The following is a 16,082-nucleotide window of genomic DNA, read 5'->3' on the forward strand; positions in this document are numbered from 1 at the left end:
ACCTGAATTAACAGAAATTTATTGAACTACACGTAAAGCTCTGGAAGCATATTTTCCCAGTAGCAAATGTGTGCTACATAGAATGGGTCAACTCGAGCCTAATCTAAAAATAAATCCAACCTAGCCTAAGCTAACCTAACCACACGAAACACAATTAAACTGATTGTGTTGTCCCGTTGTGTTTGCGGTACCGTTTGGATCAGCTTGGGCTTAACCTGCAAAGAGGTCAAACCTATCCTAACCTAACTTAACTTCACGTAACACAATTAAACTCATTGTGTTGTCCCGTTGTGTTTGCGGTACCGTTTCATTAAGCTTCGGCTTAACCTACATAGAGGTTTAACCTATCCTAACCTAACCTAGCCGAATGAAATTCAACCACACTTGTAGCTATGTAAGCGTACGGTTCTCAGTCTTAAATGTGTGCTATATTTAATAGGTTAACTCGATCTTAACCTATAAATTAATCTAACTTAACAGAACCTAACGAAATTTTGCTTAACGCAACACAACTTAACTTAAGTATTCCCGCTGTTACACAATAAAATTCATTTCGTTGTACTACAGGTGGTTAAAAGTTTAGACGCACAATACTCATTTGAAGAAACTTAGAACTACTAGTATAATTGACCCCATTTCAATTAACCTGACAATGTTTGTATCAATTAAAACATAGAACTGTAACTCAAACATACCCTGGTTACAGACACAGGCGAATAATGCTAGCAACAAGCGGTTACGAAACTCCAGGCATTTACTGCTATTAATGTCAAAATATGAAAGTACGCAAGAACAGGGTTGCCAGCGTAATCGGTTAGGTTAGGTCAGGTTTTGTTATGTTAGGATGGGTTAAACCTCTATGTAGGTTAAGCCGAAACTGAATGAAACGGTACAGCAAACACAACGGGACAACACAATCAGTTTAATTGTGTTTCGTGAGGTTAGGTTAGGTCAGGTTAGGCTAGGTTAGATTTATTTTTAGGTTAGGCTCGAGTTGACCCATTCGATGTAGCACACATTTGCTACTGGGAAAATATGCTTCCAGAGCTTTACGTACAGTTCAATAAATTTCTGTTAATTCAGATTAGGTGAGGTTAGGTTCTGTTGGCTAGAATTATGTTAAATAAGTTGATATTAGGCAAGGGTTGATCCTTCACAGTTGTCGACATGTTTTTGAAGTGAAAATTTGCATCACTGGCATTATTTTGAAATTTATATGCCTCAGTGCATGATTTTTCGTCATTTTTTGAGGTTATGGCTCATCCAGTGTTCTTGTCAGACATACAAAGGCATTTGTTGATGTTGACCATGAGTTTGACTGGGATAATGTTCAAAATTTTATCAGAAAGAGGGAGTTCATGGAAATGTTTTATATTAAAAAACAAAAAAGTTACTCTATTTCTGATGTAATTGTGACAGATATTTATATTGTGTTTACAACAGGTTGAAAATTCATTTTTCCTGTTAAAAATTATTTTTCTTTAGCTGAAATGAAACTACTCTAGGATTGATTAAAAATTAATCGTTTTTATGTGGAAATTGAACTATTCCATTTTTAGTTGAAACTTTATCCTGTACATTGTATTAGTTAAAACACCAATTATTTGAAAGAAAATTAATTTATTTTGTTAAAACGTAAACTTTTGGGTTGAAAATAGATGTATTTTGTTAATTCGATTTTTTCCTAACATTAAAAAAACTGCAACATATAAAAATTGCCTTAAAATCGTCCTGATTCTTTTTTTTTCAATATTTAAAATATTTCCAAATACTCACTTAAAATTAATTTTTCAAAATAAAAAGTCATTTTCAATTTTCTTAGCAATCACAACAATTTTTGTTATTCTTTTTAAATATTTTACAGTTCTCACAAGGCTTAACTTTTTTTTAAATCTGCAAAAATCTACATCGTGATTCAAATTAGATGAAATAATTTCAAGTTTTAAATTAATTTCGAATCTTTTATTAAATTAAAATTGTAGCGTTCAAAGTTAAAATTTTAACAATTCAAGTCATTCTATTTGGAACCATGTTGTTCAAATCAGTATAGTTTTTAATAGTTGTTTTTAATGGATTGTTTAAAATGAACGGTCAAATATTGCTAATAATTAACGGATTCAGAATCATCTTGTAAAATCAATTATTTTTCAATTTTGAATACCTTAAATTCAATTGAAAAAATTTTATTTAAAAATTCTTTCAATTAAAAAGAAAATCATAATCGAAAACACATAAATTAATTTTCTATCAAATAATTGGTGTTTTAACTAATACAATGTACAGGATAAATTTTCAACCAAAAATGAAATAGTTCAATTTCCAGATTAAAAATGTGATAAAAAATTGAATTAAACAAGAAAAAAAACAACAAATTTTCCACAAAATTGTTAAAATTCAAGGGAAAAGGTGAATTTTCGACCAAGAAGATTAATGTTCTATACAAAAAAAAAACGATTTTTTAACTTAAATAATATATACGATTAAGTTTTAATTAATCCTATAATAGTTATATTTTCAGATAAAGATATATAGTTTTTAACAGGAAAAATGAATTCTCAACAAAGCTTTTAAATTGTCAACCAATAAGGCCCATTTGAGTCTATAAACAAAGTCGATTTGAAACAAAAAACTCTCGGAGATAGTTTGAGAGATTTGGGTCTTTTTCAAGATCCTTTTACTGTTCGTTTTAAGAGTGGTGCGACGGTAATATAATGTTCCTTTTGTATTCGTCACGTACCGGGCGGGCAAAGTTTTTTACAGTAGTTGGTCGTGGCTAATCCGCTCTCCCTTTTTAAATTTCTCTTCAAATTATTAACACTTTTTTTAATTGATGAATTTTTTCATTATACTTATTTATAATTATAACTTATATGCTGATATACAATTTTCTAGTGGAATTCAAAAATGTTGTCTTTTTTGGAATATCTTATTCCATTTACGAGAAACGTTCTATTAATTCCAATTTTAAGCATCAAAAAAAAAGTTAGATATCTGAAGTCATCGAAACCCATAGATTCCGAATTATTATGTTTTAGGCTGTTAACTATGAAATTAAAAAAATCTACTTCTAAATTTTAGTCCGAAAGCTTAAGAAAGGACCCTTGAGTCTCGGCTACTCTATTGAGATAACCTCTCTGCTTGTTATTTATGATCGTATTCTTATTTCAATTTCGGAAAGGATATTTTAAAACCTTCAGACCATTTAAACGAGCTTCTTGGACCTTTAAAAATATATAACTGAGTGCCTGCGGAGAAATTCTCTGACATTCTTCGACCTAAAGAATTTTTAGAATATACTCAAAGATTCTTTTCGGAAGGATAGTAAAAAAAATCTTCTAAAATGTTTTGAAACCTTTTCAAATCTTCCAAATTTTTTAAAATCTTTGAAAGCTGGTGAACTGTAACCTTTTCAAAATATAAACTATTATTTATTTAAATTACAAGAATGGTTTTTTTAATTTAATTTTGAATCGCGCGACAAGTGTGGATAACTAGCTCTCAGCTCTAACGCAAGCGCAGTATCTCAGGGTGCCAACATTGGCATCATTGGTGCAAACATTAGTTGTTGCATTATTTGCGCATAATGTTTGTGAGCGATTTTTGTTGTTTTGTTCCACTTTGATAAACATGAAACTTATAACTAGTCCATTGACAACTTTGAAAATTGCTTCCAGTGGTTTATAGCACGGTCGGTATTGCTCTAAAAGAGTAATTTAAAAAATTTTCATAATTCTAATTATTTAGGGACAGAGACACATTCTTCGAAATTTTTTTTTCAAAACTTCCGCCAGAACAAAGCAGAAACATGGACTTTATTAAGGTAAATGTCCCAATTTGGGCGAATATAAGGATTTGTTTGGCGTACTTTGCGAGTAAAAGTACTTTAAATCTTATAAATCGATAAAAGTTCCTAATACCGCATAGTTTGAACATTTTTCATTAATACTTTGTCTGCATATCGATACAAACAAACAATTTTTACTGAATAATAAAAAATATTACATGCTGTTCCAATGAACCTATTTGGGCGAATTAATTTTTCCTCTTACCCAGTTTGTGTGAATCAAATGTCTCAATTTAGGCGAGTGACGAGATGTTATATTTCCTACAGTATCGGGATATCGTGATTGATAAGAACTGACTCCTAATTTAATTTGTCATTAGGAATTTCAAAATTTAAACATAAACATTTTTTAGCATAATAAATCACGTGATTAAAAAAAAAAGAATATTTTTATCGTTTGCATTTTTAAATTAACTATCTCGTTGTTGTTGCAATCGTTTCCCGCACATTTTTATCAATTATTCAATACAAATGCATAAAAAACAGGCATTATACCAGGAGAAAGCTTTTAGAATTTAAATAGTGTTCTGTTTATCTTTAAAAAACTCCTAAATTTTATGTAACCTTGTTGTGTAAACATTCGCACAAATTCCTCCAACCGTTTTTTTCCGTCCATATTAAGACGGAAGGAAATATTCGAATTATTCATCAGCTTCAGTTATATTGAAGAACACATTCGAAAAACTTATAATTAATACTTACTTTTCAATCAAATATTCGCGCCACAAAAATTTTGGAGCGCTGTTGAAACGAAAAACTACGCAGACTGTCAACTCCCGAACCATGGACATAGGAAACAAGGGACTAGACATGTCATTGCGGGGTTGATGCAATGAGGGGGGAGGTCCGCCACCTTTTGATGTCCCGCGACAAACATGGAAGCGCCCACATGTTTATATTTTCATGCACAGTTTGTCGGCAAAAATGCTCGTGGGCATAATCAAGTGGCACATCGTAAGATGGCGGCTCTCCCCACTCATGGAATTCTCCCCCCCCCCCGTGGATTCAACCCCGCTCGATCAAGTTTTGATGGCATGCCTAGTCCCGTGTTTCCTTTCCTATGTCCATGCCCCAAACTAAAAAGCAGAGAGTAATGTTATGCTCGATCGGCCACAGATGGCGAAATGCGTGGCTATATAACGTTTAAAGAACACGAATACGTAATAAAATAACTATAAAACCTATAGCAAAAATATCTTTAATCTATTCTAGAATGTGAATTAACTATTACTGGTGTCATAAACTTTAAGATTACAACGGATTCACCTACAGTATGTGAGCATTCGCACAAACTGGGTCACTCGCCCAAAATGAGACATTTACCTGACTTCCTCTTTCATTTCCCAAGCTTTCAAAGCGACACCTCATTTTGTTTAGACCTAAGTTGGGAAAGAAAAACGGGGGACCAGGTTTTGTCACGTGCCCCTCTCGTCACATGGCCTTAAATTAAATTTTTTGTAAAATTTAAGTTGGTCTTTGTAATTCAATAAAAATAATCTGTTATTTATAGAATATATGTGTTATAATTGATTTTGCCAGAAATCAAAAGGTAGGAAATTCATATACAGTCTTGTGAATTTTTTCAATAATTATTTATTTAAATTACAAAAATAGTTTTCTAAATTAATTTTGAGTTGCGCGCCAATCACGGCTAACCAAACCGCGTCCCTAACGCAAGCGCAGTAGCACAGGGTGCCAACCCTGGCATCACTGTCATGGCATGATGTTGGATCATGGTATCAAGGTCCCGCTGCAAGAATACTCGATTTTGGACTGCAGTATGGAATGACAAAATCGTGAGTTGTGCGCATATTTAAAACAATTTTAATGGCATAGTTTTCGTAGTTTATATTTATGTTTCTTAAAGAAAATTGTTGGTTTTAAAGTTTGAGGCGCACGGATCGAAATATTTAACTCATATTTTCTCTATGAAAGTGGTAAATATAATAAAATTTTCCTAACCTCATAATACGATGTGTATTTAAAAACATTGCAGGCTGTGAATTGCAAATTAACTTTTAATATCCACAGTTTAATTATGTCTAAGTTATATTTGTCCATTTCTAATTATTTCAAATATCTGACTACGGAAAGTTCGAAGGTAATCGTCATAAATCGTCTAGTCAGCCGAATTTAATTTGTAAGTACGCGATTTAGGTATTTTCACTTCAATAACTAGGGAACTTCACTTCGGTGATTGCTGATTGGAAAACAATGGATCCAATCAGGGGGTGACACGATTTTCGCTTTCGCATTAAAGGCGTGAGTCAGTTTTGTGAAGAGCGGCGAGTCTTCAAATATTGGCTCCACCGCAGCGACGCCCGGTCTGCCCGTTGTCTGTTATTATTTTGCATGTAAAAACTTGTGAAATGTCATAACTCTATCGTCTTTTTGGCGTATTTGATGCATTTACAGATAAATATGTAATAAAAATGAATGGACATCGATGTATAGCTCCGAACTGTAAACTAGGGTACGACCACCTCATCTCTGGTACGACTGAGTCCGCTCAAGTGGTGTAAAAAAAGTTTCTTTATGCGTTCCAAAAATTGAGGTTGAAAGTTGACAACAAGCAATTAAGCGTGCTAAAAAGGATTTCATTGTGAAACCTGGATACATAGTGTGTGCAGATAACTTTTTAAAGGATCAGATCAGTTGGAAAAGGGAAGTTTTAGCTCCTGATGGAACGGTTATTGCGGTAATTATTACGATTTCTTTACACTGATGTCCTTTAACCTAAAATAATCGAGTGTGTCTGACGATTTCATGACAACCCTACCGAAAGAAACCTCTGATTTTTCTTTAGCGAAATAGCTTTGCCCATTTGAGCCTATAAACAAAGTCGATTTGAAACAAAATAGTCTCTGAGATAGTTTGAGAGATTGGGGTCCTTTTCAAGATCCTTTTAGTGGTCGTTTTAAGAGTGGTGCTACGGTAATATAATGTTCCTTTCGTATTCGTCACGTACCGGGTGGGCAGAGTTATTTACAGTAGTTGGTCGTGGATAATCCGCTCTCCCTTTTTAAATTTCTCTTCAAATTATTAACACTTTTTTTTAATTGATGAATTTTCTCATTATACTTATTTATAATTATAACTTATATACTGATATACAATTTTCTAGTTGAATTCAAAAATGTTGTCTTTTTTGACGCATCTCATTCCATTTGCTTGTTATTTATGATCGTATTCTTATTTCATTTTCGGAAAGGATATTTTAAAGCCTTCAGACCATTTAAACGAGCTTCCTGGACTTTTAAAAATATCTACCTGAGTGCCTGCGGAGAATTTCTCTGAGCTTCTTTGACCTAAAGAATTTTTAGTATATACTCGAAGATTCTTTTCGGCAGGGAAGATTGATTTTCATATTTTAATCGCTGAGTTTCAACATTTATGTACAATTACATTAATTTATTAATAAATTCAATTATTAAAGTAAATAAAAATTGTAACGGTATTATTTTTTGCAGTCATAATGGTATGATAATCCTAAATTCTGAAATGTCTAATAAAAAAGTCAGTCTTCAAACAATGATCAGGGCAGTTCGGAAATTGAGATGGCAAAACCCCTAGTTTTAATTTAGGTTTCTTTTACCATTATGACTGCAATAGAATAATTATTTTACAATTATAATATAGTTTAATGCTTGCATTTATAAATAAATAAATGTAATTGTAAATAAGTACCGAAACTCTCCGATAATTAAAAACTGTTGTTAATGTTATTTTTAGATTTTTCTTAAAGATAGTAAGGGTCTTACAATATTTTTAAAACTTCGAAAACTAATAAAACTATAATTTTACACACTATCAAAATAATCTAAAATTTCGGCAACAAAAAGACTATCTCAAAATTTAAAAATCAATGTACACACGAAACCGTCAGAGCCATTCGGTTGTTTTAAGTTAAAGGACATCGGTGTAAACAAAACGTAATATTTACCGTCATAACCGTTCAATCAGGAGCTAAAACTACCCTTTTCCAAATTATCTGTTCCTTTAATAAGTGATCTTCTCACACTGCCTGTCCAGGTTTAACAATAAAATCATTTTAATCACGGTTAATTACATGCTGCTAATGGTCAACCTCATTTTTAGGAACGGAGAAAAACATTTTACTCCGTTTGAACGGGTTGACTCGTACCCTGCTCGACAGTTCGGATCTATAAATCGATGTCTAGCCCTTATTTAATTCATATCTCCATATTTTAATCCGATTTTCAAATAAATACGCGACTGAATGTACAGTAAACTTAATAGCTTTCATACATATAATCTTCTCACTGTCTTGACGATTAATACAATATACTAAATATTAAAAATTATAATTTTTTGTGTATTTTTCTTATAATGTAATAATGCATTAGAATCATTCAAGTAATTAAAAATAGAAAAACTATTATTTATATTTAAATTTTAGAATTTTAAGTTTATTTTCTTTAAACGTTGAAGTGGTATTCTTTATATTCTACCAGTTTACTCTGCTTGAATATTAAAATCCTTAAAAAGACATTTCCGGTATTTTTATAGTCTATTTTTTAATCCTCGATATTTTTTTTTAATTCTAGAAACAGTCAATCTTGGCTTAATTCAACCTCACAGTTTTTAAAATATCTATAGATGTTCAAAATATTACAAAAACTGAGAAAAATACTACATCTCCCATGTTTCTTATCAGCTGTCATTCAAATATAGGGCTTGGCGCTAGTGGTAACAGTGTTTCATCTTCTGTCGTCCTTCACAAAACTGACTCAGTGCATTTGCATGGCGAATCACCCCCTTGATCCAATGCATGGGATGCGTTCCATTTTTGCCCTATTTTGCTAATATCTTCGTAAAAAAAAAGAAATGTTTTCTATATAATTGTATTTGAAAAATAGTTTTTATTTGTTAAGAACTATTTATTGACATAATAAAATGATAGTTATTGTTATTCATTACGAAGATAACACAAAATTAAAGTTTTCTCCCATGCGTTTGGTACATTGTTTTTCCCTCAGCATTCAACGAAGTGAATTTAGCTGACGATGAAGTGATAATGCCTAATTAGGTATTTTCACTTCAATCAGCTAACTTCACGTTTGTGAAAGCTGAGAGGTAAAGAACGAACCAAATACCTGAAACAAAACTTTATTCCTGTAATATCTTTGTAATCAATAAATATTATTATCATTTTACTATTTCATTAAATAGTAATTAACAAAATTAAAACTTTCTTAAATATAATTATATAGAGAAAATTAGTTTTTACGAAGATGTTAGCAAAATAGGTCAAAAGTGGACCGAATCGCATGCATTTGGTCCCTTGTTTTCCCATCAGGCTGATGAATGAAGTGAAAATACCCAATAAGGTATTTTCACTTCAGCCACCAGTCAGCTTCACTTCGTAGATGGCTGAGGGGAAAGCAAGGGACCAAATGCATGGGATTCAGTTCATTTTTGCCCTATTCTGCCAATATTTTTGTAAAAGCTAATTTTTTCTATATAAGTGTATTTGAAAAATAGTTTTCATTTTTTAATTACTATTTAATGAAACAATAAAATTATAATAATGATTAATAATTACAAAGATATTACAGAAATAAAGTTTTGTTCCATGCATTTGATCCATTGTTTCCTCCCTCAGCTTTTAACAAAGTGAAGTTAGCTATTGGTTGAAGTGAAAATACCTAATACGTGAAGATCGGGGATGTAAGCCACAGGACTGAACTGTTGCGTTTGCCTTAGGGCCGCGCACAGTGGTGTCAGAACGTGGATATCTTTGACGTTACATAACCTAAAACTACACAGAAATAGCTACTGCGCATGTCAGACATATCCGGTTTCTGACACCAATGGCTATGCACTGGTCGGCCGCAGTTGGCGCGGAATTGAAAATGGATATGAAAAACAATTCTTTTCATTAAAATCATTCATTATTAAAAATTCATGATAATGCATATAACCTAATTTACTTTTAATATCAGGCTAGAAAAAAATTGATAACACTAGTGTTAAAGTCGATTTATTATACTAACACAAATCAATCAAAATAAAAAATTAGATGTTTGGCAGGCTACTTGACAAAAGGCAGATTGGTAAACATTAGAAAAGAGTCTTGCTGCCGTTACATATACTTCCCCTTCAGTGAGTTTTATGAACAAAAATCTACAAATCAAACTTTTCTTTAAAATTTTGTACGATAAGTTTCAGGTTTTGGTGTTGATTCATTTTCAATTAGTATGGGAGATGATTTTAAATTAAGATATGTTTGCAGTTTAATAATTTTTTCTATGAAACTGCATTTATGAACTGCAATGTAGCTGAGTTTCATACACAAGTTTCAGTCCAGCGTTGGTTCGGTTGACATTTTAACGCTGTTTTTAAAGGTCGATGAAGTCGTTCGATTATCCAATTAGTTTGAGGATGATACATAGTAGCCTGTATAACATGGATTTTGACCATTGTTCGTAAGCCGAACAGAAGATTTCATTGAAATCAAGTTCCTCGATCAGTAGAAATGATTTCAGAACATCCGATACATGAAATCTAGCCGTGAACGAAAGCTTTGGTAACAGTTTCATAGAAAATATTAGGAATTTAAATCGCTGGAGGTATTTCAACACATATGGCATACCGTTGCTACTATTTAATGGTCCCACAAGGTTGATGTGTACTTGGCGGAATCTTACTTCTAGAATAGAGTATTCTAACATGAAGTTACACTCGGTCGGTAACGTCAAAATCTATATGGCTATGCCACTTGGTGGACTGTAAAGCATTGTTTAGATAGGAGTTTAGCTAAAATTATTTTTTGGAGACGAAAGTAAGTCAAAAATCGTGATAAAGCTTTGTTTTTAAAATAGAAAAGCCATTTCTTTAATTATTGATGGCAAATTGGAAAGTGTGCGATTAGGCAATCCATTGCGAAAAATTATAATGTGTCGTAATTGAGGTTATAACCTCAATTGCCGGCGAGTTATAAGTCATAAGTCTTTTCCATTTGTTGAGAAGGGATTTTTCATTGAAAATGCCTCAAAATTACGTCGTGGTAGGTTGCAAGAGTCTTTTCGGCAATGTAGGATTATCGTTTTTTCGATTTTCGGCTTTGGCTGGACAAAATAAATTGAATGAGTTGAAAATCATTGTTGACGAGAGACGAAGTGCTTGGATAATAGCTTTAAAAGGTGATTTCTCTAAAAGTGAACTGAAAAATGGACGAATTTGTTCTAAACATTTTACTTCCGGTAAGTTCGAAACTTTATTATAATAGAGCATGTTGTGACATAGAGATTTTCAAGTATAAAAGACGTTAAGCCAGTGAGCGCTGTACTCGTAAATTGTGAAGTTTCTGTCATTAAATTTGTATTCTTGTAGAAGTTAGACACTTCGTAAGAAGTAAAATATTTCAATATTCAAAGCATAAATTATTAATACAAAAGTAAGATTACCTTCTACAATTTTTGAAGGAGTGGTCAGTCATAAATGACGCTTTAAAAGTTTTTAGTTCAACCTGTGTTGTTTTTGGCAGTTTATATATTAAATAAATTGGTTTACATACATTTTTTGCGTATATAAATGCAATATTAATTTTCGAGCCAGCGAATGCATGTATATCTAAAATAATGTTTACGTATATCTTAATTTTCTTATATCTTTAATCTAAAAAAAAAATAACAGTATTTTTAGGGCATAAAATAAATTGTAGGACGACCTGCTCATCATAAAGACAGAAACCATCCTGCTTGGGCACCATATCAAAATTTGGGTTATAATATTGGTTGTGCAATTAAAAGAACTTCTGATTTAGAAAGATACGAAAGAGTAAAAAGGAGGGTACGTATTGCATACAATTTTTTTTTAGAATATCGTGATGGAAATTGAAAATTATATGTAAGTTTAAAACTATATTCTTCTGCAATAACATTAATGAAAATATCCGAAAGTACATTTTTTAAAGCCACATAAATTTAAAAAGAATAATGTTCCTTAAGAAACTGTAAAAAAAAACGAATACTGAAGAAATATGTTTTCAAACGACATTGTAAAACGGCTCGGTAGAGACAGATATATTACAATTTAAAAAAGAAGGGATACCACCCAATCACCAGTCTCTCTCACTTGTTTAGTATTTATACTACCAGAGTCCAATATGTTTCGAGGCCTTTTAGGCGTTCTTTTCAGGAAAATTGTAATAGAAAACTTGTTGGGAATATTTATATGTTATGCTAATATTAATTAAAAAGCAGAATTGAATTTGAAGTTAATTATTAAGGAATTATTAACTCTATTTACACTTTTATCTTTAATATTGCCAAGAATTGATTGTATCTTTAAAAAAATTAATAAAATTTAAAAATTTAATGGAAATCTCAACCAAGCAATCTTGACAGTTCATTTGAGAGTTGATTGGTTTTAAATATCTGATGGAATCAACATAAAGAAAGCTTGAATTTAAAACTATAATAAAAACTGATCTTTTTGTAATTTTTCCCCCTTAAATCCAATAAAAGATGTTACTTCTTCTTTTCTTTTATTATTCTTAATAACATTGAATAAAATTAAAAAATTCTAATTCAGAATATACTTACTGCTGTTAAAATACGATTTTCTGGTTCAAATAACGCATGCTGAGACAGAGACAAGAGTTTATACGCTTAATTTGAAAAAAATTAATATTTAGCATATTTATTAAATACATTTCTCAACAATTTAATGTCTATAATTTCAGTGATGATTAATTTCTTACAGACTTTTGATGCCTTTCAAGTCATCATAGAGAAAGAAATTGCAGACGCAGAGTTTGATGACAAACATGTTACCTAACATAAGAATCGAAACCAATGAAATAGTTTCCCTAGATGAAAGAGTTGATGAGAAAGATCAGACATATTTATTGGCCGTTGCAGATATTGTAAATTTGCACACACATGAAAGTCACGAGAATATTCCTCGCACCAAAGAAGCAGGAACAACTTTTGAATGGCAAGATTTTAAAGAAGCCTTGTATATTAGTACATCTGTTTCAACTAATCGAACTTCGTTACAGTTCCACGAATTCCCCCCTAATTCACATGCGAAGTAAGCTAAATGTACTTAGTTTATCCGAAGCTGCGTCTAAGGACAACGATGATAGGACTAAGTATTTAACTGGCCTTCATAGTTCCAACACCCTTTTCCTTATCCACACTTTGACTGATCCGTATTTGCTAACTCATAGCAATAGACAACTCTCCACCTTCCAACAACTTATCCTGACCCTCATGAAATTGATATTTGACCTAGATTTTAAATACTTAGCGGACAGGTAGTGATTCGTAGGTATTTCACAATATAAATTTTTACAATGTCTATAATATGAATGCATTTCTGTTGAGTGACTAGGTTTGACGTTCATCCCAGTACGGCTTCCAGTTACTTTTACAGAAGCTTAGATTTATTGTATGAGATTTTCGAAGGACTAGTTTATTGTCCAACTAGGGAGACGTTGAAAAAAACGATGCCATCGATCTTTAAGGAGAGTTTTTTTGGTGACAAAGTAGCTGTAATTATTGATTGTTTCGAGATTTATATGGAAAGTCCTTCAAATTTGTACACTGCTGCACAGTGTTGGTCCAGTTACAAACGCCATAAAACTGTGAAAGTTCTCATTGGTATCACGCCTCAAGGAACAATTTCGTTTATATCAAAAGTTTATGGTGATCGCATTAGCGATAAAGGAATTACTGAAGACTGTGGACTTTTAGATCTGTTGTCACCATTCGACGTCGTATTGGCAGATAGAGGTTTTCGAATTGAAGATTCGCTTAAAAAATACAAGCAGAACTAAAAATTCCTGCCTTTATTAAAGGTAAAATCATTATATTATTTTTAAATATAATATAAACTTTTTTTTAATTTCAGGGAAATCACAGCTACATCCGGTAGAACTTGAAGGAACAATGCAAATCGCTCATGTCAGAATTCACGTAGAGCGTGTCATTGGTTCTCTAGGGCAAAAATACAGAATTTTGGCTGGAACATTGTCCATTAAAATGTTAGCAACAGCCCAAGGGAGAATGAAAGAAGTTGACAAAGTTCTTCGTGTTTGTGTCGCTTTGTACAACTTAAATCCTCCTATTGTGTCTTGAGCATGGCATGCAATTAATTTTGTTGAATACTGTTTGTATTATTAATTTGAGCACTATTATTTTTTCATATTTTAAATATTTAACCTTAATATTTTATATTCTTTCTTGCAACTAATTTCCCTTGTCCCTAAAAAAGGCGAAACGTGATTTTTTAATAAAAATAAATAGGTGAGAAATAGGTTCCAAACAAGTTTCAGGGTTTTCATAAGATTTCAAGACATTTTTAGTCCGTGGGTAATGAGATTTAGAGGATTTTAAAATATTGCAAATGATTTTAAGTAGGCTCATTAAATTTCTGAAGAATTCAAAGTGAAGTAATTCTAAAAGAATGCAGAAAAATTGAATGATTTTAAAGAAATTTGAAGTGACTTTAGGGATTTCCAAGATTTTTTTCTATAATTCAAAAAGGAATAAGGATTTGAAATTTATTTTATAAGACTTGAAAACAGTTTCAATGATTTTAAAGAATGTAAAGCGAGTCATTAAAAAGTTATCCAAAATGATTTAAATGAATTTGAATATTTCAAGGGGTTACAAAAAATTAAAAGATTTTCAAGAGATTTTTAAGAAATTTAAATGATTTTAAGAGATTGTACTTAATTTTAGTCAATTTCGGTGAATTTCAGAAGTTTTAAAATGATTTAAAAGAAATTAAAGGGATTTTTAAAAAATCGGAGTAGTTTCAGGATTTTCAAAATTCTTACAGGATTTTTAAGAATTCAAGTGTTTTTTGGAAATTATTAGGGAGTTGACGGGATTTTAAAGTTTCTTTTTAAAGGATTTTTAAATAATTCAATAGATTTTAATACATTCAACAAATGTTGGAAGCATTACATAAAAATATTTTCATTCACTATCCGGAAAAGTTTGTTAAAACCGGAAATGACTGAATTATCATATAATTCAAAAGATTTAACTTGATCAATTGTGAAAAGTTGAAGAGATGGTGATGAATTCTGAAAATAGATGGAAAAATGGGAATAAGTGACGATCCATAATGATTGTAATATAAGAATGTCTTAAATGTTTTTAACAAGTAATAAAATGGAATGCACTTCCCGTCTTAAAAATATAATCAAAGACTATTCCCGGATTTCCTTGGATCACACATCAGACACCCTCGGGTTATTTATTATGTGAGCAGAGCACGTTTTGCAGAATCAGAACATATTAGGAACATCGGCTAGTTTGACGCAGGATAAATGAAACCAGACAATAGGGCAACTAACATTTCCACATTGAATCATTTCTTGTCCATTCTCAGGTTAATTACAGTCACACCAAAGTTGTACCTCAAAGGCTACGTCGTTTATTTGTTGTGTGTACCATCTTCCTAATAATTCTGGAAGGATAACCTTTCGATGAAATTGTAAGGCTTTTTCTAATTTTTCCTTACAGAATACATCGTCATAAACGATTCTTTCGATGTACAAAAATTGTTTCGACCACACAATAAATTCACAATACGCAAGTTTTGTTACGCACATTTGTAAAATAACTTGACTGTAGTAACTGTGCGACTTGACAAACTGTATTTATTACCATCTCTGATCAAACACGATCCTTTCTTGTCCACAAATTTGTCCAGAGTGTCATTTACATCTTTTAATACAAATGGGCACTTTATTTCTATACAGCCCGAACCACGGCAATCGCATGTTACCAAGCCGTCAGGAGTGGCTCCTACCTCCGGAGTCTCTAAGGATATGATAAAACCTGTTTCCTTAATTTCCACGTTATCATGACGTGTTTTCATGAATTTCTCTTATTCGTTTCTGGCAATACTTTCATGAGTTTTCCCATACTTAATTGGTTCTGGTTTTTTTCGCTTCCGCACAATTGCTCTTCTTTTGTGACTGTTAGATCAACGTCTACATTTCGAAGGTCATGCAATGAAATGGACTCAAATTCTTCCCTGTACTGACTAAGTAAGCTCATTGGCATATTACCAAAATCTTCAACTATTCTGGCTGAAGCAAATGGTTCTATGATGTTTAAAATGGCAGCGGTTGGATTTACGTCATCTAATTTTTGTAAAAAGTCCAATAGTGCATTACCTTTTAAAGCAGGGACAGAATCTGGGCCACCTGGAATAAACAAATAACTGTTTCCATATAAATTAGATATGA

General features: G+C 31.8%; 1 protein-coding gene and 1 long non-coding RNA gene across 7 annotated transcripts in view; one reads left to right on the top strand and one right to left on the bottom strand.

Moving 5' to 3' along the window:
* Window positions 1-5,421: 5,421 nt before the first annotated feature.
* On the bottom strand, window positions 5,422-5,986 carry LOC117176017. Its single transcript, XR_004467565.1, has 2 exons — window positions 5,807-5,986; window positions 5,422-5,594 (listed from the first exon to the last, which is right to left on the bottom strand). It is a non-coding gene; the product is annotated as an uncharacterized LOC117176017 (long non-coding RNA).
* Window positions 5,560-16,082, top strand: part of LOC117176015 (CCR4-NOT transcription complex subunit 10) — a 266,901-nt gene continuing 256,378 nt past the window's right edge. For 2 of the 6 annotated variants that reach the window (XM_033365966.1, XM_033365960.1), the window contains exons 1-2: window positions 5,577-5,640; window positions 5,731-5,781. In XM_033365966.1, the coding sequence (XP_033221857.1) occupies window positions 5,578-5,640; window positions 5,731-5,781 (114 nt within the window). In that variant the 5' untranslated portion in view covers window position 5,577. Of the gene's footprint in view, window positions 5,782-16,082 lie in introns of all 6 variants that reach the window. The other 4 variants (XM_033365962.1, XM_033365961.1, XM_033365964.1 and 1 more) reach the window with 3 other exon arrangements.

This window comes from Belonocnema kinseyi, chromosome 7 (genome assembly GCF_010883055.1).
Source record: "Belonocnema kinseyi isolate 2016_QV_RU_SX_M_011 chromosome 7, B_treatae_v1, whole genome shotgun sequence".
In the NCBI taxonomy this organism is placed as follows: Eukaryota; Metazoa; Arthropoda; class Insecta; order Hymenoptera; family Cynipidae; genus Belonocnema; species Belonocnema kinseyi.